At 41.3% G+C, this 26,727-nt stretch overlaps 1 protein-coding gene and 1 pseudogene across 2 annotated transcripts in view; one reads left to right on the forward strand and one right to left on the reverse strand.

Moving 5' to 3' along the window:
• Positions 1 to 15,571, reverse strand: part of EPB41L4A (erythrocyte membrane protein band 4.1 like 4A) — a 255,122-nt gene extending 239,551 nt beyond the window's left edge. Inside the window, exon 1 of the mRNA XM_025388701.1 lies at positions 15,016 to 15,571. Within this exon, the coding sequence (XP_025244486.1) occupies positions 15,016 to 15,114 (99 nt within the window). The 5' untranslated portion in view covers positions 15,115 to 15,571. The remainder of the gene's footprint in view (positions 1 to 15,015) is intronic.
• Positions 15,113 to 17,048, forward strand: LOC112627049 (annotated as a pseudogene). Its single transcript, XR_003120012.1, has 2 exons — positions 15,113 to 15,452; positions 15,569 to 17,048. The product of XR_003120012.1 is annotated as a translation initiation factor IF-2-like (transcript).
• Positions 17,049 to 26,727: the final 9,679 nt, after the last annotated feature.

A 26,727-nucleotide genomic window follows, 5' to 3' on the forward strand; every position in this document is an offset into this window, starting at 1 on the left:
GAAAAAAAGAGAGAAAGCTAATTGTTGTTTTCAAAGTAAGCTCTGTTCAACCCAATAAATCAGTTTTCTAATCAGTAAATGCAAATGAAAACATTAAAAAGCCTTCTAAAAAAAACTGCCCCTTGCCTCATTGTTTAGAACCTATGTCTAAGGACATTCTAAGTAATGATTTCACCTCCCATAAGGTGCAGCACTATCTAGCTATATTATCTCTCATGAGGCATGGCATTATATGATTATATAATAATGGCAGCTACACACATTTGGCATTTACCATGTTATCGTGTGCTAGGCACTATTCTAAGCCCTTACATATACTACTTAATTCACCTCTCCCAACAACCTGTGATGTAGATAGTGTTATTCTCATTTCACTGATGATAAAAGGCACAGAGTTAAATAACTTGCCAATAGTGAGTAAATGATGGAGCCACAAGATAATGATTTTTAAAACTCTATGGCACCTTAACATTTTTAAGTTTTTTCAACCATTATCTCCCTTAAGCCTCCCAATACCTGTCATATTAATGGGATAATATTGGCATCAGTTTAATTTTATAAATGAATAAATTATGACTGCAAAACATTAAGTAACTTCTCCAAGCTAGGAAATGAAGGAGCTGGAAGCAGAATCCAGATATTGAGAATCTATATTCTGTCCTCCTTCCACTATATAGATGGTCTTTCTTATTGCAGACACTCAATGAAAAGTATTTTCATCAATCTGATTATTTCTCAAAGCATAACTCTAGATTTAAGTTCCAGATGGTTAAAAGCGATCTAATTCACCTCTTCACCCCCTGCGTCAAGTACAGGGCCTGGTGCACAGGAGGGACTGCTAGTTCAAGCACTCCCCAGATTCCCCATCTTCCTCCATGAAAATCACTTCTCTATGTTCCTGCTACCTCTCCATCCTGCATGGCATTCAGAGACACACTCCATCCTCACAAGGCCTCACTTTCAGGAGGCCAAATCTCTTCTCCAAATCTAAAATCCAAAAACTCACCAGAGGACTATGTAATCTGTCTTCAAGATGGCTTCCAGGGAGCCCTTGTTTTGATACCCTTGTTTAATCCTCTCTCACACTGAGGTTCAGTGGTGTGACCAACAAACTACAGCAGAAATGACAGGCGGACTGTGGCTTCCGTCTTGAGCTCACATTCTCTCACACTCTCTAGGGTCACTTTCCACTGAGGGAGGCCAGCCGCCATACTCCTAAGATACTCAGGAGTCTATGGAGCAGCCCACATGGTGAGGACCTACGGCTTTCTGTTGAAAGCCAGTGAGGAACTGAGGCCTGCCCATATCCACCCTCTCCAGATGACTGACGCCTTAGCCACAGCTTGAGTGCAACCTCATGAGAGACTTAGAAACAGAATCCTCCAACAAAGGGCTCCTGGATGCCAGACCCACAGAAATTGTAGATGATAAATTCTGGTTCTTTTAAAGCTGTTAAGTTTTGTCCATAATTTGCCACATAGCAATAGATAATGCAGGCGTAGTATTTGTTATAAACTAGCATAAGGCTACTTATAGTCTCTACTTTTGTGAATATCCAATTTATGTCCTTGTTTTATAAGGTGCCTCCTCAAAGCTGATTGGGGATGCTACATAATACATACACTATATTACCACCCTAGAATCTGAAATATTTTAGATCTCGAAATATAGTTCAACCTGTATTCACTTTTTCTAAAACACCTTTCCTGATTAACCTCACTTTGGCATATAAGAAACAATTTCTTACAAGTATTTCTGTACCTCTTAAGAATCTCCACCACATGACCCAATACTTGATTATAAATTGTCTCATATTACAAGTAAATGTTTGTCTCTCCACCTAACAGCTAAACTTCTACAGGCAAGAGTCCTCCCTTTATTTCATTATCCCTACCAGAAATCCTGGATGCTACTAGGTACACAATAAGCTCTGAATATATTCTTGTAGAATTGAGTTCACAAATCCAAACCTACAATTACGGTCACATAGCATTGGTCCAGACCCCAATATACGCTCACACTCAAAACCTATTTATCTTCAAATAACTGCTGGAGAACATGATGTAAAAACAGTGTCTGAAAGAAAGAGAAGCAGGCTCCCTAAGGAATTCTGGAAAATTTGCACATCCTCCAAGCGCCCTTGTAAACAGCAGCAGAAGCACAAAATAATCATTATCAAGGGAAAAGATCTATTAGCCTCCTGATGATTGGTCCATCTGAAACCTTTCAACAAAAGAGCAATTTTACCTTTCTGCTTTCTTCTCTGCACCCTTCCTCAGGCAATAAGAAGGGTCACTAATCAGTTTTTAATTTTATTTCCTGGAGAGATATGCAGCATGGAGCTTTAAGAACTTAGGGAAGGCCGGGCGCGGTGGCTCAAGCCTGTAATCCCAGCACTTTGGGAGGCCGAGATGGGCGGATCACGAGGTCAGGAGATCGAGACCATCCTGGCTAACACGGTGAAACCCCGTCTCTACTAAAAAATACAAAAAAACTAGCCGGGCGAGGTGGCGGGCGCCTGTAGTCCCAGCTACTCGGGAGGCTGAGGCAGGAGAATGGCGTGAACCCAGGAGGCGGAGCTTGCAGTGAGCCAAGATCACGCCACTGCACTCCAGCCTGGGCGGCAGAGTGAGACTCTGTCTAAAAAAAAAAAAGAACTTAGGGAAAAGGCTTTACAAAATAAAGACCAAGGAAACACTCAGTGACATAAGCTCTAATACTAAACATTAAAATGCAATGCAATAAGTATCATTCTGAAAAGAAATTCCATGCAAGCAATCCCTTATGTAATTTTTTTAAAGCTTCCTTCAAGCAGAAGACACTCTCTCTCACAAAACCTAACCAGGAAGAGTTCCACAAATCCAAATGCTAAGGTAATAGGAACAGACCAGAGGCCTGAGATGACTTAATTTAAGGGCTGGGGGTGGGGAAAAGGGAAGGGGGGAGTTAGAAGTATGGGAGGTGATGGGATTGGCAGTGAATCTACATGATGTTCAGTAAATTCTGACTTCTGACTCTATAACCAGTTCTCAGTTCTTCCCTTCCATGCTACAAAGACACGGAGTGGTTCAGTGGTGTGACCAACAAACTACAGCAGAAATGACAGGAGGTTATAAAAGACTGTGGCACCAAAAAAAAAAAAAAACAACCAGGAGAAAAACCAGAAAGAAGAGTCTAGGCCCATGTGCTAAGGTTTCTGTTCCCTCTCCTGTAGAAAGTGTGGGCTGGATTAGATGACTCCAAATGTCCATGTCCAGCCTAACTTCCCATCATAACTGAAATCCAGTCTGTCATAATTATGCCAGCTCTTCCACGCTCTTGCCCTGGCATTGTAGGTAGCATCATGGGGCTGAATTAACTGAGGATATGGGACTGCACGCAGCTTTGGTGCAGAGGATCAGACAGTAGAACTACTGGGCAAAAGCATGAGAGGCTGACAGGAAAAAGCAGTGACAAGCAGAAACGAGTTCATGTGAAAGATTTTTGCGATGCTATGACATTATCTAGATTCTGAACGCTTGAGATTCTCTTGACAAAGGGAGCTGTAGTTCACACATTTATTGAGATTTTTCAAGTGTTTGAATACTACTGACTTTTAAAATGTGCAATCCAGAAAAGACTGTAAAGCTTATATTATGCCAGTTTTGATACCACTAAGATTTGCCACAATTTCCCTCAGTCATAGAGGATTGTAGTCCAATTCCACAAAGCCACAGCTGCTCCAAAGGCCTTAACCTACAATCCTGCTAGAAATCCCCAAAGTTCAAGGTTGAAAGGAAGTCATGGAGGTGGGAAGGGTGTGTGTGTTCAGAGGCAGTCTTCCAGCTGTCTACATTATTTCCTGCAAGGACAGCAGCACACGTTGCACTCTAACACACCTGCTAAATATGTTTCAAGATAATAGATGAAAATCCATGCATATTTAAATGACATTAACATCTTCACCTGTCAAACCTACCAAAAAATTATTCATAAAACCTATGCAAATACCCTTTTTTCCAGTCTTCCACCAAGTGATTTACAGAAAAAGCCTATAAGAACCAAAGGCAAATCCTTAACAGAACATAAATAACACTCAGAGCTTGTAGGGAAAAGTTTTGGAAATCTAAATATTCAAGCACAGTTTTAAGTTACAAAAGCAATAGCAGCAGCAGAACTAAAACAATCTTTCGATCAGTCTTTTGACAAATATTTACTGAGCACCACCATGTGCCCGGCATCTTTCAGGTTCCTGAAGATTTAACAGTGGGCAAAATATACAGTGTCGCTGCTTCCAGGAAGTTTACAGGAAATTTTTCTCAAAAATATTAAATGTTTTAAACTAGGAATGTTTTCTCTATTGAATTACCCACATCTACCTTACCAAGGAACTAGTAAAAATAAACAAGATGCACAAAGATAGTCATGTAGATCAATGCGATAGAATTGAGAGCCCAGAGATAACTCCTCACATTTACTGTTAATTGATTTTTTTTATAAGGGTGCCAAGACAATTCAATGGAAGAAAACACTCTTTTTAACTAATGGTGCTGGGACATGTGCAAATGAAGAATGGGTCATAGACCTAAATGTAAGACCTAGGCTATAAAAATCTTAAAAGCAAACATAAGAGTAACTCTTCAGGCCTTAGGTTAGGCAATGGTTTCTCAGATATGACGCCAAAAGCACAAGCAACAAAGGAAAAAATATAGATAAGTTGGACTTCATCAAAATCAAAAATTTGTGGGTACATAAGGAACCCTTCAGAAAGTATAAAGATGACCCAAATGGGAGAAAATATCTGCAAATTAAACATCTGATAATAAACTTGCATTTAGAATTTTTAAATTCTTATACTCAAAAAGACAAACCAGTTTTTAAAACTGGCAAACAACGTAAATAGACACTTCTCCCAAAAAGATATACAAATGACCAATACAGCCAGGTGCAGTAGCTCATGCCTGTAATCCCAACATTTTGGGAGAATCAGTTGAGGCCAGGACTTCAAACAAGACTGGGCAACATGGCGAGACCCCATCTCAAAAAAAAAAAAGAAGTCCAATAAGCACAAGAAAAGATGCTCAACATCATTAGTCACCAGAGAAAAATGCAAATGAACACAGTAAGATGCTACTTCACACCCAATAGGATAACAATTAAAAAAAAGACAGATTTATAACAAGTGCTGGTGAGAATGTGGAGAAATTAGAACCCTTATACAAAATGATGAAGTCATGGTGGAAAACAGTTTGGAAGCTCCTCAAACTGTTAAACTTTATGACCCAGCAACTCCAGTCTTAGGTATATACACAAGAGAAATTAAAGCATTATTAAATTAAATGAAAACATATGTCTATACAAAAACTTGTACATGATTCTTCATAGCATTATTTGTAATAGCCAAACAGTGTAAAGAACCCAAAAGACCATCAACGGATGAAATAAATATAGTATATCCATACAATGGAATATTATTCAGCAATAAAGTGACAAAGTACTGATACGTGCTACGTTGTAAATGAATCTTGAAAACATTATTTCAAGTGAAGGAAAACAGTCACAAAAGACTATATATCATATGAACAATTTTATATGAAATGTCCAGAATACACAAAACTATAGTGACAGAAAGATTAGTGGTTACATAGTGGTGGGGGTGGGGGATAGAAGGTTGGAAGGAAATGGAGAGTGGTTTGCAGTTTCTTTCTTCAGGGATGAAAATCTTATAAAATTGATTGTGGTGATGGTTGCACAATTCCATAAACATAAGAAAAACCACTGAATTGGACAGTTTAAATGGGTAAATTGTACAGCATAGAAGTTTTTTAAAATTAAGAAATTGAGTCAGGCAAGTATACCTAGAACACCTAGAAAAAGAAAAGGAGAGAGATGCTTTCTCTTTCTCAGATTAATTAGCTTATGTCAACATAAAGGTACTTTTTCTTATTCAGATTAATTCAACACTTATTCACTGATGCCTACTACTCCTTAGGAACTAGGCTTGACTGGGAATCCCATAAAAAAGACCTAGTTCTCTCCCTCAAGGCTTTCCATCCCTAATAACAGCTGCTAGCACTCACCAGGAAAGGAGCTAAGGGTTTCATGTATAGCATCCCAGGATAAGGTGGAGAGCCTTACCCTTATTACTGATGAGAAAGCCAACTCAAAGAGGGTGATTTGGCCACGTTCACAGCACTAACCAACAGGAGGGAGACTCAAAGCCAGATTTATCTATGACAAAAGCCTATGCCCTCTTCATCTCACTGTATTCCTCCCAGGTCGAGGTGGGCAGGAAAGTACAGAAAGTACTGCAATGAAATGCAGTCTGGATTAGGGTCAGAAGAGGGTCTCTCCAGCTCCCCACCAAGGAGAAGTCTTCAAAAAAGAAAAGTGAAACCTAGGCAGAACTCTGCTTAATGAGGGCTGATATTTCACTCAAACAAAAGGAGGTGGGCGGGGCTTTCTACACAGAGGAAAAGGTGAGAGGGAATGTGGAGAATTCAGAGACTAGGAAGCAGCTCCGTCTGCCTAGAGTATCAGACAGTTATGAGGAAATGGTGGTAGAAAGAATAGAAAGGAGGTTACTGCCACCCCCAGCTAGGAATTTAACCCAAGCACAGAGGCTGACTAGACATTAAAGTATTCTAGGCAAGAGGCAAAAAAGACCACTCTAGATGCAGGTGGTTAATGCTGGAGGTAGGGACCTTGCAGGGATTATGAGGCCCTGCAAATTGTCCAGTTGAGAATTGAGAAGGGCCTGAATTTGTGCAGCAGCAATGAAAACGGAGAAAAGAAACAATTTGGAAGAAGTTTAGAAGGTGAGAATTCCAAGACCTGGAAGGATGTGGAAACTTAAGGATCCTGACCCAAGAGGTAGAGGGGACTGATGGTGGCAACACCACCCACAACTCTTCTCCTTCCTTCCTGAGCCCCTCCCCCATGTAGCCACTGGCCTCAGGGAAACTGACTCCACTCCCACCCAGCTTCAGGAAAGACCCTTTATTCTACAGGTGATCCCATTGCCCTTATCGCCCAAGAATGGCGATGAGACTCATTCTAGCTAAAAGACTCAAGGGAAGTCTGCTGGAGGACTTCAGGAGAAAGCCTTTGTCCAAGAAAAGACTGCTTCTATTACTGTCCTACATATTGCCATATACAAATATCACCTCCTCATCTCTAGAATTTGGCCATTGCTACAGCCTGAGGATGGCACTGACTCCAAGATGGCAGAGCAAGGATGAAATGAGAGAAGCTGGGACCTTGATGTCACTGACCCGCCCTGAACCTCCTTTCCTTGTCCCTGGATTCCCTGAGAGGTGAGCTAATAAACTTCCTCATGTTCAAGCAGTTTGCAGTGGGACCTCCATAACTGATGACCAAAGCATCTTTACTGATAAGAGTGTGAGATCATTCATCAAACTCGGAAGCACAGGAAGATAAGCAGATCTAGAGGAGGGTAGTGATGGCAGGCTTAGGCATCTAGTGCAGAATCTAGTAAGCAATCAGAATCCAGAAAATAAGGAAGCTGGGACTACAGGTACAGATGTGGAGTTTCAGCATTCCACATCTGAATGGAATGGTTGAGGCAATGTGAGTAGATGCACAACTGGAACATGATACTATTTCTCCTACAGACAGATCTGACAAATATCTATGAATATCAAACCACCACTGCTCTCCCACTTCTAACAACCACTCATACCCCTCAGAGAACCTGTGCCACCTTAGGCAGGGGTGGCAGACATTCAATATCCCAAACTGAAATTCAGAAATAAATGTATTCATAAATAATATATCATACATAGTAATAGCTATCATTTATTGAGCACCTTTTGTCCAATGTACCTAAAATTCTTTCCTCAAATTCTCACAGTCATCCTATGGGGCAGATATCATGCCCCTCAGCTTACAGATGAGGAAACTGGGGCTAGCAAAAGAAAAATCACTTGTCCAATCACAAAAATCCAGTAATTATGAGGCAGACCAGGATTTGACTGAACACAGGACAGGGAGCAGGAAGGAGAAAGACTGATGGTGACCATACAGCACTCCTATTAGGAGGCTGGTCCAGGTGGAAGGGCCAAACTAAGTGAGGAGCAGTGAGGATGGCAGAGAAAAACCAATTTTTGACAAGTCACAATTAAGGCAGTAGAGGTTCCAAGCCTGCTTCTCAAACACAGGTCTGATGAAGCTGAAGGTGGGACCTGAGTGATTTAACAACTCAAATGGTCTCTGTGGGCTAGCTCAACAACCTGACCCTCACTCATCCACGCCACTGTTCTCTAAACAAAGCACTTTCTAACCAACCTCTGAAACATCTTCTCCCCAAGCCGAGGACTCCGCATTACTAAATGCCCTTTCCCGAGGGCTCCAAAGGTGTCCCTAAACAATACGCTGCAGCACGTGGTTCCCTCTGCAGTCTCGGTCCACTGATTCCTCCTTTGCCATCTGACCCTTTGGTTATTGTCTGTGTGAGCTATCGCTCAGCACTTCTCCGTTTTCCTTGCCTGCCCGTCTCTCTTGTTCTAACTTCCTCTTGGCATGTCAATATCCTGTGCTGGAAAACAAACTTCTCACACATTTTGGAAGGGCAGCAGGGCCCTTTGTGTCTTCAGCGATTATTAGGACAGCCTCCTGAGGAACTATTCCAGTCCTTGATGAATCTCTTTGCAAGAGTGTGTAGTTATAGAGAAAGGGATTAACAATAGGCAGCATTAAGAAATAATGACTATTTCACTTAAAAAAGAACACAGGAAATACATGCATGGCTCAGAGGACACAGGAATGCAATCCACATTTTTTAGAATGGTAGAGACACTCTAAATTGTACTTACAAGGTTTTTGAGTCACAAAGTAAACTGACTGGTTCCTGAATTTAGCACACTGAGTCTATGCCCAGGACATGTGATAACAGGTGCCTGTTTAATCTTAACATATGAAACGTGGAAACAAAACTTGTGGTGCAGAAACAAATGGTCGTTAGTCATCACAACCCAAAGCAGGATGACCAGGAGCAATATGCAGGAGCTTCAGATGTGATTAAAATTGTCAAAGATAAAGCTGAACCAAAGTAGTCAATCTCAGAGAGGCAGGAGCCATAGATGCAGCCAGTTTGATCTCTGACTTGTCATGTTTACAACAGGCCTACAGACAAATGCACTTTGCATCAGAATGAAAAATATAATTTTTTCATAAAAACTCAGTATTTAAAGTATTTACGTCATCTTTTCCACTATGCCTTAGAGCAGTGTCAGATTAGGTTTATACAGCTTCAAGAGTAAGACAGGTGTTTCAGCAAGATTAAAAATTACAGTACTGGTTCACAATAGCATAAACCCCCACTGTCAAACCAACCAACACGGTTCTCAGACAGTTTCAAGAATAGGAGACAAGGAAGAAAAGTCACTAAAGTGTGAGGATCTATTTTCCATTCGGGAAATATGCTCTTCTTCCAAAAGGCTCAGGTTGGAAGGGGAGCACTAAATTTAAAAGAGAAAGACCTGGTACTTACAAAATACAAAAATGGTGTGATTCATGTTTTCTGAAATAGCTGCTAGTAGTCAGCTTTTCAATGTACTGCATGCATTCAGTCCACTGCACCAGCTCATTTTCTACCCATTATGAATATAAAAATTAGAGTATCTTGGCAACAGATTTTTCACAGTGAGATTCACTTTATTCTAGGGTCTTTTCTAGTAAAAATAAAATGGCAAAGGAACCCCATTATCTAGAAGATTTTCAATATAGCCTATTTCAGCTGTAACACTCCACTCATTCTTCTACCAAATTATAGTTAATAAGCATCTACTACATGAAGTACAGCTCTGACTCCCGGGGATCACAGGTAGGGGCTCACAGGCTGCTGGAGGAGACAGATGTGTCCAGAAATAATGCATGCAATGTGACAGATGCTGTAACGGGGATGTGTGAGGCACAAACAGGCACCTATCTCTGCTTGGTCAGGCAGAAGTGAAGGCTGCCTAGCAGATGGGACACTTGATTCAAGGATGGTTCAGATAAGGATGTGTTTAGGAAAGACAAAAGGGTAAACTAATCAGCAGGAATCTCATGCATAAAGTCTCAAAACAATCTGGAATATTTGGGAAACTGTGAGCAGTTTCTACATACCTAGAGGGCAAGTCACTTGGACTGGCAGGGCTAGATCAGGTAGAGTGCTAAGTCAAACAATGAAGTTTGGACTTTATCTCCAGGAAGGAATGAGCCACTACAACAAGAAGAGAAGAGGAGGAAAGGTGGAATAAAGTTAAAATTTTCTGGGTGCTTTTCACGTGCAAGACAGCATGAATGTAGAAAGTGAATACTATATATCATTCCTCTTCATTTTACAGACAGGGAAACTGAAACTCAGAAAAGACACAGCTAGTAAGTAATTAGCAGTGCCAAAATTTAAATCTAGGTAATCTGACTTCAGAGCCTGTGCTTTTAATCATTGCAGGTACTGTTCTGTGTATAAAGATATGAAGCAAGTGTAAAGATACTTGAATATGAAGCAAGATAAAGATACCATATCGTTTTCACTGAATATGAGGTAAACAACTCACCATTGCAAAAGAGAGGGGGGAAAAAGAAAAAATAGAAGGTATCTAAAAGTTACCCTGCATTCAATGTTGAACCTGTGCACCAAAGACATAAGAACAAAGGAAGCTGCTATCCTCTATGACAGTGGTTCTCAACAGAGGGTGATTATGCCCATCAGGGAACATCTGGCAACATGGGGGGACATTTTTGATTGTCATTATTGGAAAAGAGGTGCCACACGTCTGGTAAGAGGAGGCAGGGAATGCTGCTAAGTATCCTACAAGAGACAGGATAAACTCCCACAGGGAGTTCAAGGTAGTTCAAGCTTACCAATATAGAATTCAAGAACACACACAGTAACTGGACTGCAAAAAGTGTAGTTCACTATCAACCAAGAATACCAGAAGCACCTAGGGAGGGACAGCCATAAGCTGTTGGAGGTAACAATGCTTTCCCCCTTAAACAGTTATTAAATCACATTCAAGTCATGGATGATAAAAGGTATTTTTAATTTTTTTTTTCAAAAAATAACTTCTTGTAAAATTGAGGGGCTATTTATACACAGTTCATTTTATGCCAAAAGATATGAGTATTCACTTATAAACTTAACATAATTGGTTTTCATTTTTTTCCCAATCTTCTGAGATATTTTATTCATTAGTCCAAAGTGAATGAAAATTGTAATTTTTGGTAAGTGAGATGCACAGAATTTAAGCCCTTGCCTTATGATTGTTTTTCTAGCTTATTAGGAAATTTCCGATCAAAGCATGGAAACTCACAGTATTCCCTCACGAATCTCAGGATGATTGGGAAGTAACATTATTTAGTAGTTAATGGATGAACTATACACTTTAACTGGGCGAAATGTATGGTACACCTTAACAAAGCCATTTAAAAGAAGTTAATGGAATCTTCATCTTACTGTCATATTGGTTTCATTAGTTTAGTCAATACTCATAGGGAAAAATGAGCACCTAAACATTCATCACACTACTCAGAGGACTAAAATCTTGCCAAAATGAAAATACTAATCTATTTCATATTTGTAGCAGCAATTTTGAGAATTAAATTTATAATCAAATCTTGTGACTTTTGTTTTCCTGAAAATGTTTTGCTAAACAAATGAAAACCTAGAAAAGTAGTCTGAGCCACATTCAAGTTTTGCTAAGAGAACAAAAAGAACGTTATCTACCTCTCTCCGCACAGAGAACTAGAAAGGACACAACAAAAGTTTCCCAGAACAAACATTACTCTAACAACAGAGACCAACCATAGCAGAAATCCTTACTTGAATAAACAACAGAGATAGCAGCAAAAGACAAACAGCTAAAATCTATTGTAGAGCTCAACACACAATCAATAGCTTTCAGCTTATATAAACTTGAGTTTCTAAATCTCGGATAAGGTTCAAACTGTGAACTGCATGAATAAGACTTTCTGCTATCAAGGTGAGGTTGTCCCTAAAGCAAGTAAAAAAGGCAAATATCTCCCGGTAACATTAGCAGGGATACAAAGATACTGTGTTTTATTTTTCTGGTATTTTTTTAACAGAAAATTATTTTCCATTTAAATGGAAATTAAATGGAAATAAAATTATTTTCCATTTAAATGATATTCATCTTACCATATAAGATGAGTAACTTATCTTCAGGCTGAAACACTTTTCATGGTGACACATTAATTTTTCTTCTAACATCGATGAAAAACTTATCTAAGTTGTAGAAAAATCACTTCATAACTAACTTTTCTATTTGTAATTTGGTGCTTAAACAAATCCAAAGAATGTTTTTCAAAATGACACGCAGAGAAAATGTTTACCAAGATTCTTTCACACTTCTTCCACCTTAACTTGCTATAATTAATCTTTTCTAATTCACAGTGCATTATTTTAACAGTAACATAAGTAAATTCTCAACTAACCATTTAGGAATCAGTAAAATTATTTCTACTAAGAAATGAAATGTGTGTATAATTTTAATGTAAAATTAGCCATCTTCATCTAAGATAGAATAGGAAAAAGAGTAATCACAAAATAAATGTTAGGAAATGCTTTGGAAAAATAGAGATTTTTCTAGTTAATTTCAGAGAAAAGTAGGCTAGTTGATGTTGCCTAATTTTGACTTTAATTAGTGGTAATCAAAATTACCAAGTATACTATCTCAAGGAAAAACACCATAATGGTAGCTATTGGCTAGTAACTTTGAAGTAACTGTTTACTTTTTCATTTACAAACTAAAGTTGGAGTTAATTTTATGTAATTAATGCAATATACATCAATTGTACCTATGCACCGTAATACATGAAGGTTAGGAAAAAGTTTTTAAAAATGTCCAGTAAGTACAGAATATACACATGTTCATTCAATGTTTGAATACCATCTACATGCAAGATTTTTTTCATACATACCACTTATAAATATGCAAATATATTTAATTTAGTACATGCCAAGGGTAGGTAGGTGTTTAACACATACACTTTTAAGGTAGCATAGAAGATAATGTGGTTAGCTTTAGCAGACATCTGCGTTACACACATGGCCATCAAAATAATTGTGGCATGCTTTTGTGACAAGGACAGAGGCCAAGACTGTTGTTAAATGATTATTTCCAACAAAAGCCTGCTTAAATTATTGTTTAGTTATATAGCCCATATCCAAAATAACAGTATTACATAGTTGCTGTTGCCTTTGAATCACTCACCAATTTTCAGCCTATTTGTAAAACAAGATAAGCACCATTGGATTATAAAAAATAATTATGGATCAGGATTTTTGATTCATGTTTCTTTGACAAAATTATTCCATTTGATCCCAAGTCTTGGCTGCTCTCTTGACAGAATAATGTACATGCTCTACAGCTGACAGGCATGACTTTCATGATTAAATAGGAAGCTCACATTCCAGATGACTTTAGACTCCAGATAATTTAGACTTTGCACTTCAAAAAGATTTCCTTGTTGTCTTGGTATCTGATCATCAGTTACCTTTTTCTAACTGTTTCTCTCTCAACACCATAAAGAATCTATATATTATCTAGAATTTAGAATGTTTTTGTGATTTTTGCCTATTTTATTCATACAGTACACCAAAGAATGTTACATCATCTTGTAAGTTATAATATTTTCCTGACTTCATTGGGCGGGTGAGAGGAGAAATATTTTGGAACATAAAGAAAAGTTAAAAACACAAAAGGTACACCCTCCCCCAAAAGAGTCTATTTTATTGGTCTTGAAAGGAAATACTATTTGAGAATAGAACTGAATTTTGCTCATTATAATTACTGGGGAAATAATATTCAAAACAACCCCCTAAAGGAAAGGGTTAACAATCCTGTAGCTTTAACTGATTATTTTTGCTCCTTTCTCCTGCAAAAGAATTACACCTATGAAATTGGAATTCTGTACACTAAGAATGGCAACACCAACGCTGAAACTTTTAGCCAGGAATAGTTATCCTAGTGTGCATAAAACTATGTAAAAACTGATTCACAAAAGGAAATGCCCAGGGCCTACCCCATTATGATTAACTTCTGACATGAAGAGACTAAGAGAGGATACTTGGCAGCCTGAACTCGATTTCTCAGAAAACCAGCTCTATCAGAGCGGGGGGCGGTTTCCCTTCGCCAGATTCAGCTGCTGCCTTATCTAAAACGCCTTAGTGATTTAAAACTGAAAGAGAAAGGTAAACAAAACAACAAAACGCTCCGGATTTACACCTCGTTTAGGTAGTTAACATTGTTGCAAGAGCAAAAGAAGCACGCAGGCGCAAAGGTCAGGTTGCCACTACAAACACAAGTACCTTCTCATCAAATGTAAGGAAGAGGATCTCTGCGAGCTTGGCTGCCTTTTTGTTTGGGTTCTCTAGGTTAATGTAGTGATTGCATTTTAATGACCCACAAACAGGAGCAAAGTTATTACTGGGTCGCTTTGAAAGATGTTTACTTAAATCTGAGGATAAACCCAGATCGCTCTAGAAAGGGAAAATACTTTCCGTCCAAATGTAGCATTACCCAACTACAAACCCACGCAAAACAATCACAATGACCCATTAGTGTGTTTCACGGAGTGAACTAGTTCACTTCCCTAATCACACTGTCAAGGAAAACGCCTTCAACAAAGCCGAGGGAAACCATGCCTTCCACACTGTGGTGGGAAGCAGCCGGTATAACCCATTCTGCCCCTCTTTGAGAGCTGCGGAGGACCCAGAGGCTTTTGGAGAAAACCGGTTTGGGGAAGAGTTTTGGGGTGCTGCTGGGAGTCGGTATGCTAAGTAACCTTTGAAACGTCAAACTCAACTTTGCTTTATGAAGAAACTCAAAGTTAACTCACCCTGGCACGTCCGCCCTCTCCCTGCGCGCAGAGGACAGCGGCCTCCCCTCCCCACCGCGCAGAGCCGTGGCCGCCGCCCTCGACCCACCGGTGACAGCCCTCAGACAAAGCGATGGACCCCCGCACCCGCCCTGCCGCCAACCCCCGGAACGCGCTCCCGGCCTCACCCACCTTGATGCCCTGCTGCTGGGTGGTAAGGGTTAACTTGGACTCATCCAGGAGCAAAACTTCGCAGTAAAATTCTTCCGGAACAGCGCAGAAACAGCCCATGTCGGTTGTGGCCGTCTCCAGTCAAGCGAGAAAGCTGCCACTGAGGCGCCCAGCCGCCCCCTCCACTCAAGCGCGATGCATTAATTTATTGTCCGCGCCGGGGCCAGGGCGAGAGGAGCAGCTCCCGGCCGGGTCCAGGGACTGGCCGCCGGGCCGCCCGGCAGGGCAGCAGCGAGAAGGGCGGAAAAACCCGGGAGAGTCAGCGCCCGGGAGCCGCCGGGGAAGCGCCTGCGGAACTGGGCGCGGAGGGCGGCGGCGCGTCCCCGCGCATCCTGAGGCTCGGGCTCCTCCGAAGGCGGGGGCGCGGGGCCCCTCCCGCAGTCCTGGGGACGACAAAAGTCTCCTGGCAGTGGGGGCAAGAGACCAGAAAAGGGAGGGACGGGAATTCGAGGACCTCCCCGGCCTTAGAAGACCCTGGAAGCGCTGCGGCTCCCTCCTACCGCACGGATTTGAGCGCGGCCCCGACGTCCCGGCCTCCGATCGGCCTGCGGAGTCCCCGGCGGGCGCGCACTTCCAGCCGCGACCCCGCCCCGCAGCCCCGGGTCAGGTCCGCCGAGTAAGGAGCGCTGGGCTTTTCTTTTGTGTCAGGAGCACCCAGGACGCCTCGACCACGGGCGCAGGGGCACAGGCGAGGGTCGTCGCTCCGTCCGCTACCCCGTCCCCAGCTGCGGGCGCTGAGGAGCCGGAAGAGGGGGGAAAGGGCAGCGGGCTCCTTACCCAGACCAACGAGGGTAGATCAGCTTGCCGCGGGGTGTGGCTCCTGTCCGGGGACCCCGGAGCTGATTACGGGTGGCCTTGTGTAGCCAAGTTCAAGCTCTCCCTCCGGGAATGCCTGCGGCGGCGGCGCGGCGCAGCGCGGCTTCTTCAGGACATTCAGCAAAGCGGAGAGGCGGGGACCAGCGGGCGGAGGAGCGACGCCCCAGCTGGGAACGCGGCGGGCGGGCGGGCTGGGGGTGTTCCCTGGGCGCGCCAGGCCGCTGAGGCTCCGGGGAAAGTTCTCTTGGCCGCGCGAGGGGTGGTGCCCCGGGCGGGAGCAGCCTAGGTGCATATGGGCCTGGCTCAGGCGTCTGCAAAATGCCCTGGAACGAAGCGGACCCCCCACTGCCCAGCACTGGCCGCGGCAGGGGAGCCCCTTCTGGGCGGGGTATCAGCTGGGGGCGGGGGCGGGGCAGAGGTGGTCCCAGCTGCGAGGTGCCGGCAAGTCCACGCTGCAAAGCCGCACGCTGCCCCCAAGCCACGGGTCCGTCCAGCGCTCGCTGCGTCCGTTTCCCCGAGAGACCTGCAGGCTGGGTGGGGAGAAGACACGGTGCTGCTCGGACCCCACCGTTCGGCGGTCCCAATCCCACGCCCTCCGCGCGGTCGGCCGCGTCTGGGACTGAGGGGCACAATAGCTCTGAAGCTGCAGTGACCCCTGGTGGGTCCTGATGTCCGTGCACAGGCAGCCGAGGTTGAGCTGCGTAGGAGGCTGAGACCCGCTGGGCTTCGGAGCAGGTGCAATCTGTGCTCTCCAGCTGGGAACCAGCAGAAGTTAATGCGAGTCGCAGTTAGGGGAGAATTGAGGAGACGTCTCCCAGAAAGAAACCTCTATATTGAGTTTTAGAGTTAGAGCTTTCCCATCAGACGTAGTTTAGAGTTGACAGTTCTGCTACTTGTTAGCTGGGTAGCCAAAGCTGAAAAAATTGCGTAAAACCTAGGACGTTAGCGCTTAAAACAAAACCAGGCTTCCGTGGCACAGTAGAAATGAAATGAACAATTGGTGACTTTGACGGAGTTTCGTCTCATAGTGATTTGCCACAAAGGAGCTTCTGTAGGAAACCTCGGCCTTCCCTGCTATTGTGACCCCATCCAAACACAGGATCAGCATAACCGCCAAACTGCAATATAAATTTCTGAACTTTACCTAGGCTGTGAATAAAACTCTTTTATCTTCTGAATTTTCTGTGAAATTGACGCAGGTTTTGAATTTCTCATCAAATTCCGTGTCCAGCTTTGTTTTACTGTCAAAGTCTTGCCTGACTTGCGAGGTGACACCTTACTATCCTAGATTTTAGCATTTCTGCTTGTGGAAGCTTTTCTTTTCTGTAATACAGTATTCCTGACACCAGTTACCAAATGTGACTGAAAGATGGCTTAACATTTTCATTCTTTACCTCGATATCCAACCGAGACACTTGAGGCTGCAAAAACAAAAGGTTCAAGCAATCATCTGTTCCCAGTTTTGAGTTTTGCTGTCACCTGTTTTTTGGCCCTTTGATTTGGTTTTTTTGCTTTCTGATTTTTGGTTTTGCTGTTGTTTGTTTTTTGTTTTTTTACCTCCAGTGGCAATGGGAAGGCTGAGGGTTTTGGGTGGGCAGGGATTCCGTTCCCCGCTTCTCATAAGGTAAGGTATAAAGCCATAAGGTCCATACATACGACACAACACTGTTTCCTGAATGAAGCATTTTCTTTTCCATTTCTTTATCGGAGACTGGAGAAAAAATTTATAATCTAACACAAAATTAGAGATTACTAGTGACAACAGGATTCCACAGAATTTCTAAAGACAGCTTTATTGCATATAATTTACATACAATACACTGCATAATTTTTAAGTATACAATTTGATAAGTTTTGACATGTGTGCACCCATGAACCTACCACCATAATCAAGCTAGTACACATTTTCATCCCTCCCTAAGGTTTCCTCCTGCACTTTGTCACTTTTCTTTCTTTCTTTCTTTTTTTCCCCAGACGAAGTCTCGCTGTATTAGAGGGCAGTGGCGCGATCTTGCCTCACTACAACCTCCACCTGCTGGGTTCGAGCATTTCTCCTGCCTCAGCCTCCCAAGTAGCTGGGACTACAGGAGCGCACCACCAAGCCGGGCATTTTTAGTAGAGACAAGGTTCCACCATGCTGGCCAGGCTGGTCTCGAACTCCTGACCTCATGATCCGCCCGCCTCAGCCTCCCAAAGTGCTGGGATTACAGGCGTGAGCCACCGCGCCCGGCCACTTTGTCATCTTTCACTCCCATTCCTCACCATGACTCACTTCCCAAGCAACCATAGATCTGCTTTCTGTCACCATCATTTAGCTACATTTTCTAGAGTTTAGTACCAATTGAATCATACAGTGTCAACTCTCCTTTTTGTCTGGTTTCACTAGGCACAATTATTTTGAGATTTAACCATGCTGTTGTGAATATAAATAGCTCATTTATTTTTATTGTTCAATAATATTCCATTGTATGTATATACCACAATTTGTTTTTTCATTCCTTTAGGTGGTTTCCAGTTTTTGACTATTACAAATAAAGCTGCTATGATGATTTTATTAGTCAGCTCAGGCTGCTATAACAAAATACAGTAGACTGGATGGCTTAAACAACAGACATTTATTTTCTCACAGTTCTGGAGCCTGGAAGTTGAAGATTACTGTGCCATTATGGTCAATTTCTGGTGAGTTCTCTTCCTGACTTGAAGGAAGGCTGCAACTTACTGTGGGCTCACATGACATCTTTGTGTGCTTGCAGAGAGAAAGGGAAAGGGGAGAGGAATGGAAGGAGGAGAGAGGGAGAAAAGGAGGGTGAGAGAGAAATATAAGGAGGGTGGGGGAGAGAAAGACACCAAGATAGCATTCTCTGGGGTCGATTATTACAAGGACATTAATCCTTTGGTACCAGGGTTCTACTCAGGACCTCATTTAACCTTAATTGCCTCTTTATAGACCCTATCTCTAAACAGTCACATTGGGTTAGGGCTTCAACATATGAATTTTGAGGCAACACAATTCAGTCCATAGAAAGGATGTCTTTATATGTACATGTGTGTTTGTGTCTTTTGTAATACAGACTAGATTGACTGGATCGGAAAATACACAACTGGCAAATAAACACATGGAAAGATGATCAACATCATTAGTCACTAGGAAAATGCAAATTAAAATCACCATCAGATACTACTAGAGACCTAATGGTTACCAAGCTACCATATCACTATGCTAAGTGTGAGTGAGGATGTGGTGCAATTTTTTTTTTTTTTTTTTTTTTTTTTTTTTTTGAGACAGAGTCTCACTCTGTCACCCAGGCTGGAATGCAGTGGCACAATCTCAGCTCACTACAACCTTCACCTCCCGAGTTCAAGCGATTCTTCTCTCTCAGCCTTCTGAGCAGCTGGGACTACAGGTGCGCGCCACCACGCCCAGCTAACTTTTGTGTTTTTAGTAGAGACGGGGTTTCACTATATCAGCCAGGCTGGTCTCAAACTCCTGACACCATGATCCACCAGCCTCGGCCTTCCAAAGTGCTGGAATCACGGATGTGAGCCACCGCACCTGGCCGGATGTGGAGCAATTTAAATTCTCATAATCCTGGAGTGCATGCAAGATGGTATAACCACTTTGGATAAGTTTTGTAGTTTCTTAAAAAGTTGTACATAGACCTTCCTTAAGATTTTGGAGGAAGACTTTCTCTGCCTATCCAGAGAAACAAATTAACAAGATGCTATTCAAACACTTTTTCCTAGGAAAATCATATCGTTTTCAACATGTGCATAATATAATATGCTCTATTTAAAGCTTTGCATCAAAGGTTTTGATCTCTTTTCAGTTATTTTTGTTTTAACATTTTGTTAAATGCTAAACATTAACATTTTGTCATGATAAGCCTAGATAGATGAGTCAAATGGCAAATAAATTCAGAATAAACATAATTTCTACAGAAATATGCAGGGCTTCCATCTGTGAAAGACTGCAGGAATCCTTAATGTGGAAGAAGAAATTTCATTTTACATAAAACAGGCCCCCACCCCTTGCTGAAACACGTACTTCAAAATGCAAACTCAGAATTCTTTTTAAAGCACCATATTCTTTTTAGGAAGATGTATTTAAACAATCTTCTGTGATCTTTTTATAATCTTACATTTTCCAAACTTAAGAAAGTTAACTGTAATATGTAAAAGAAAAAAGCCTGTATTTATTGACAATAGATACATAAATAATTTAATTACGAACATACCTAATAGCAACGCAGCAGAATCACCAGGGCTTGTTAAAACACTGATTTCTGGCCCTACTCCCAGGGTTTCTGATTTAGTAGTTATGGAATGGGACCGAAGAATCTGCTAATGCTGCAGATTGGCAAGCTGACTTTGAGAATCACTGCTCTGGAGATTATCTTTCAAAAAAAATAGTTGTTCCTAATTACCTGTGAATAATTTGGGAAGAAGGTCATTCTTCACTAGTAGCCTCCCTGTTATTTTGCCTCATTCATCAAATTAATGCCTGTCAAAGAGAAAGTATTGAAGATCCTGCCAAGTAGATAACATCAGAAGGAGTAGTTATTAAGGGAAATATCCCTAATTTGGTCTCATCATACTACGGCTTAGTCTCTTTGGACACCTTACTTATTTTTATTTCTAATATAGCATGTGCCCAGGCACATCCAGTTTTTAAGACCATTCTGCCTCCTGACTCACTTCACATATAGGTATGTCATTAACCAGGTGTCTTCTTTTCTAAGTACTGAGGCCTTAGATCCCATTTATTAGAATACCTCAAGGCTGTTAGCCATGTTTCAAGGAAAACCATCTCCCAAGAATTCCCTGCAATCTAAGCTGGTTCTTCATCCTTGTGATCTTCAAATAAATGTTCTTTGGGGTTTACTGAGAATTCTTATTTTGCACAGTTGTTAATCCTTGGTAGTGAATGCATTAATGTGGTTTGTATTTAGCAAAAGTAGTTTCGAACTTTGAAACACCCTAGCTCCCCTTTCTTTTAAAAACACAAACAGACTTTCCTCTTGCACTATTATATAAGCTGCTGTTTTTTCAACCTCATTGCTTACCTTTAATAACTTTCCATGTCAGTGAATATATCTCCATTTCATCTTTCCTGGGTGTTCTATTATATGCATACACTATAATTAATTTAACAGCTCAAATTTGGCACTTAGATTGTTATAAAAATATAAACATGCTGTAGTAAATATTTTTACATGTATCTGTGTATACTATTTGATAAAGATGAATTCCTAGATGTTGAACTTGTGAATCAAAGTATATGCATATTTAATTTATTTATTGTAATTATGACAGATTACAATCCAGAAAGCCTGAATCAATGTACAGTTCCACCAGCAATGTATCAAAATACCCACTTAACTCTACTCATGCCAATCTTTGAAATCTCTTTCAATCAAATAGGCAAAAGTCATTTTGTTATTTTAAAAACTAGAGAAAGTCTCCTAAAAGAACAGCTTCTATAATAATGCAAAGAGGAAAGTCCATTTTTGTTTGTTTTTTAAAAAAAGTTTGGAGCAAAGTTGAGTGACTCATGCCTGTAATCCCAGCACTTTGAGAGGCCAAGGCAAGAGGATTGCTTGAGCCTTGGAGGCAGAGGTTGCAGTAAGCCAAGATCGTGTCACTGCATTCCAGCCTGTGCAACAGAATGAGACCCTGTCTCAAAAAAAAATGATTTTTTACAATGAGTATGGAATAATTTAAAATGAAAATAAATTCTTATATTAAACCAAAGAATCTGTCAAATTACCGGTTAATGAAATTGGCCTTCATTTAAAACTGGACTCCTAAGTTGTAACCTAAGTTCCAATGTGTTGACTATTTTACCTGGTTCATGTGCTCCGGTTTGATCACTTATAGAAACTTTATTTGGTTAACACCAGCTTAGTAATAGGGGTATTAATCTACCTATAGAAATTTGAGGAAAATAATGGGGAAATTAGCTCTTATTATCTTGTAGTCATTTTTATTTTGAGTCAAACTAGCTGTGTGACCTTAAAGAAGTCATATCATCTCTCTGTACCTCAGCATGCTCCTCTATAAAATAAAAAACCTGGAGTATGTTGTGGCACCTCTAGATTGTCATGCCCAGCAGGCTGATTTTCCACCTCTTTCTTCTGGTAATGACACATTTCTCTTCCTTAAAGGTGGTACCTAGGGAAGGAGCATCCCAGTGCAACATCTGACAAAGAAACATCTGGAGATGATCTCTGAACTCATGTCTAGCCTTCTGATTAAGAAGTTGCCAAGAAAAACTAAAATAGTCATTTCCTCTGGGAAAGGGGCATGGGTGGTTTATGGACAAGCTAGAATTGAGACTTAACATTTCCCTGTATTTCTCTTTAGAATTCTGCATCCTATTATTCTGTACATGTGTTACCTAGTCATTAGGTAAATACATATTTGGAAATCATTTTTGAAAAGACAAAGTAGAGTTCAAAATCTCATCATTTTAAGGGCACTGTCTTAGTCCCTTTGTGTTATAAAGGAATATCTGAGTCTGGGTAATTTACAAAGAAAGATTTGTTTGGCCCATTTTCTGCAGATGGTACAAGAAGCATGGCACTAGCATCTGCTGAGCTTCTGGTGAGGGCCTCAGGCTCCTTCTACTCATGGTGGAAGGCAGAGGGGAGCCAGCGTGTAGAGATCACAGGAAGAGAAAGGAAGCAAGATGGAGAAGGGGGAGGTGCCAGGCTCTATTTAATGCCAGTTCTCCAGGGAAGTAATAGAGTTAGAACTCACTCACAAGCCTCCAGCCAAGGGCATTAATCTATTCATGAGGGATCTGCCTCCATAACCCAAACACCTCCCATTAGGCCTCAGATCTAATATTGGGGATCAAATTTCACCATGAGGTTTGGTGGGATCAAACACTCAAAGTATAGCAGACATGCATAAGCTAAGGACTGGAATTACATATGTTAAAATACCAACAGTAGTTATATCTATATGGCAGAACTGTGGGTAATTTTGGGGTTTTTTTTCTATGATTTTATTTATTTTTATACGTTTTTTCCCTGAACATTCCCTCCTGTGGTCAGACAAATCTTTTACATTTTAAGCATTAATCTTGTAAAATAAATGTGTAAAATAAAGAACCTAATGATGCCTAATACATCGAAACTAGAAGGGAAAGTGTTGCCAGGAAAATCTCTACTAGCAACCATGTCACTAGACACAGAGCAGGTGCTCAATATATGGTCTGTGAGTCACTGACTTTTACCTCCTGAATCCTCATGTCCTTTCTCATTGAGAGCTGTTTTCCCAGCATAAGAGCCTCCTCTTCCTAAAACTCTCCTCTTCTGAAAACTTCCACCTGCAACCCATTTTCATCTTGGTAGGTCCTACTTGATGCTCAGGTATCCACTTTGCTCTCCCTCTTCCAAGAAGCTCTCCCACCTCACAGGTCTAGACTGGGTCCCATGTACAATCATCTTCATAATTGCTGCCTCCTTACTAAACTGTAGGTCCTCGAAATCAGGGCCACATCTGACTTGTTCACAGTTGTATCCCAAGTCCTTAGCATGGTCCTTGTCAGAGAGTAGATTCTCAATAAGTATGTGTTAAATGAGTGAGATTACCTGTACAAACTTCACCTCTGGCATGCTACATGCAGATTCCTTTTGAGCACACTCAACTGGTCTTTAGCTTGATTCCCTTCCATCGAACCCTTGCTTTGCCAGCTATTCATCTTAATCAAAAACAACTTTTGTTGATGGGATAATAAAGAGTTGCAGTAAGGACACAACGCATTGTTGTTGGTTGAAATATGCACTTTACCCGTGAAGCTTCTCATGGCCCTATGTATTAGTGGGTTCTATGAATGGCTGTTGGATCTCAGAAGTTTTGTGAGATATTCTCTTATTTTCTGTAAAAATTAACTCAGCTGAGCAATTGGGGCAATAGTAAGTCCTTCAGACCCTCCTTCTGCAAACTTACAGAGTTCACATTCAAATTATATTGAATAATTGCTGAATGTGATGACAGATAGCACTTGAGCTGATGTGCAAGATGATGCTGATAAAAAGAGTTGTGCTAATCTGTTCCTTTAGAACAGTGATCCCCAACCTTTTTGGCACCAGGGATGGACTTCATGGAAGACAGTTTTTCCACAGACTTGGGGGTGGGAGGTGGTTTGGGGATGATTGAAGTGCATTACATTTATCGTGCACTTCATTTCTATTATTACATTGTTATAACTCATCATAGTGTAGAATCAGTGGAAACCCTGAGCTTGTTTTCCTGCAACTGGATGGTCTGATTGGGGGTGATGGAAGATAGTGACACCTGAAGTGTATTGCTTATGTCCACTCTACTCCATAATCTCATTTTGGTTGCTGTCACTGCAGAAAACCTTGCTTCACAAAGATAGAATATTGGAAATGGAAGGAAGCTTTTCAGTGCTTCTGTGGTAATCTCAGGATATTCCACTTTGACTTTAATCCAGAACGTATGGAGATTTGAAGTTGCCTCAAACATACTTTTAAGGCCACTGGAATTTGCAATCTCCAGCAGTTGATCTTCAAGCATGGACAAAGCTGATTCCCCTGGCTTATTCACAAATGGGTGATGGATCCATTCCTTCCCAGTCTGGGGGTCTTTTGTGGTTGGGAAGTAGTGCACAAACTCTGTTGAAAGCTGAGACAGGTGACCATGCACTAGCTGGGAGAAAGAAGGCCCTGGCTTGGTCTCTTTCACAATCTCTGCTAATGTTTGAAGCATGTCAGAAATCCCAATATTCATTCATCGCCCCCATCATTCCAGTTTGGTTTTGAATGCAGCCACTTTATCTGCTGACTCAAACACAGCTGTTGTTCTCCCCTGAAGTGACAGACTGAGTTCATTGAGCAGGTTGAATATGTCACACAAGTAAGCAAGTTTTGTGACCCATTTTGTGTCACTGAAATGTGCTGCCAGTAGTAAGTGCTTTTCTAAAAGAAATCTTTGGAGTGGGTCTCATAACTCAAAAATCTCTGGCCAGTGATCTACCTTGAGAAAGCCATCTCACTTCTGTGTATAAGAGAAGATGTGTGTGCTCTGTATCCATTTCCTCCCAGAGCTGTGCAAAAAGACATGAGTTAAGGGCATGTAATTTAATGCCGTTGATAATTTCAGTCACATCCTGTAAAACATTAAGTTCAGGTGACTTTTTTTTTTTTTTTTTTTGGCTAGCCAGCACTTCTCTATGGATGACACAGTGTGTAGATTCACATTCAGAAGCAACCTCTTTGACCCAAGTAGTGAAACCAGAAAGGCATCCAGTCATGGCAGCCTCTCTGTCCATGCTTATACCAATGCAAAATGATCAATTCTCTTTTCCTGATATGTAATTCATATGGTTTGGCTCTGTGTCCCCACCTAAATTTCATCTTGTAGTCCCCACAATTCCTGCATATTATGGGAGGGACCCAGTGGGAGATGATTGAATCACGGGGGCAGGTCTTTCCCGTGCTGTTCTCATGACAGTGAGTGGGTCTCACGAGATCTGATGGTTTTAAAAACAGGAGTTTCTCTGCACAAGCTCTTATCTTGTCTGCCACCATGTGAGACATGCCTTTCACGTTCCACCATAATTGTGAGGCCTCCCCAGCCATATGGAACTGTAAGCCCATTAAATCTTTTATTTTGTAAATTGCGCAGTCTTGGGTATGTCTTTACCAGTGGCATGAAAACGAACTAATACAGTAATCATTCAAAGGCTTGAATAGTTCTGTAGCTGTGGCATTGGTTGGCAACAAAAGTGCACATAATATTCTCATGCACATCCTCCTGAGAAATATATCGCACAAAAACAAGCATTGTTGCCTTGTTGTCAACATTGGTAGACTCGTCAACCTGAATTGTGTGCAACAGTGACTCATTAATCCTCTCGAACATTTGTGCCTCAATATCCTCAGCTATTTCATTCATTTGTCTAGTTGTGGTAATAGCCAAAAGAGGAACATACGCCACCTTTTGAACTGCAGCATCTCCTAAAAGTTCATGACTAACATCCTTAGTGGTGGGCAGGATCAACTCTTCACCAATAGTAAAGGGCTTCTTAGTGTTAGTGATGTGGTTAGCCACTAAGAATGACGCTCTCAGTGCAGACACATTTGATGAAGTGGTGGCCATCAATAATTGCTTTTGTTCTTCCTGGTTTTTTTTTTTTTTTTTTTTTTTTTAATTTGAAAAACTCCAAAGGCTTGTCTTTTAGTGCAGGGTGTTTGGTCTCCACATGGTGAAGCAGTTTTGAAGATTTCATGGCTCACTGAATATACAATTTCATGGCTCCACCACATATGCAAAGCAGGTCTAGAGAATGTAAATCACCTGTTGCAATCAACCTGTAAAAAGTAGGACTCTTGGTATTTTCTTTTAAATGCAGCTCTCTTTTTGTTTGCAGTCTTGGAGTCTTCTGCTGTCTTATCATTGGATCTTCTCCCTTTTCAAAGAAGCTCTCCAGTGACATTTGTTTTTCATTCATTTTGGCTAGAGTTAGCTTGTAGGCTTACTAAAACTGTGACGGAGACAAGTGTGCAGTACAGGAAAAAGGGGTGGGTGGAAGCGGTAAATAAAATAATGGGTGTGCCACATAAGGACTGAAATAAGTGTCAGATTCTGATTTAAAGCCTGCCATCAGATGCAGCTTAATTGTCACTTGCCATTCACTGATAGGGTTTTGATATGAGTCTACAAGCAATTGATTTATTATGGTCTCTGCATAGTGAAATTTCTCTGCTAATATTAATCTGTATTTGCAATTGCTCCTCTGTGCTAGCATCACTGCCTCAGCTCTACTTCAGATCATCAGGCATTAGCTTCTCATAAGGAGCACAACCTAAACCCCTTGCATGTTAA

The sequence above is a fragment of the Theropithecus gelada genome, chromosome 6 (assembly GCF_003255815.1).
Source record: "Theropithecus gelada isolate Dixy chromosome 6, Tgel_1.0, whole genome shotgun sequence".
NCBI classification, from domain to species: Eukaryota; Metazoa; Chordata; class Mammalia; order Primates; family Cercopithecidae; genus Theropithecus; species Theropithecus gelada.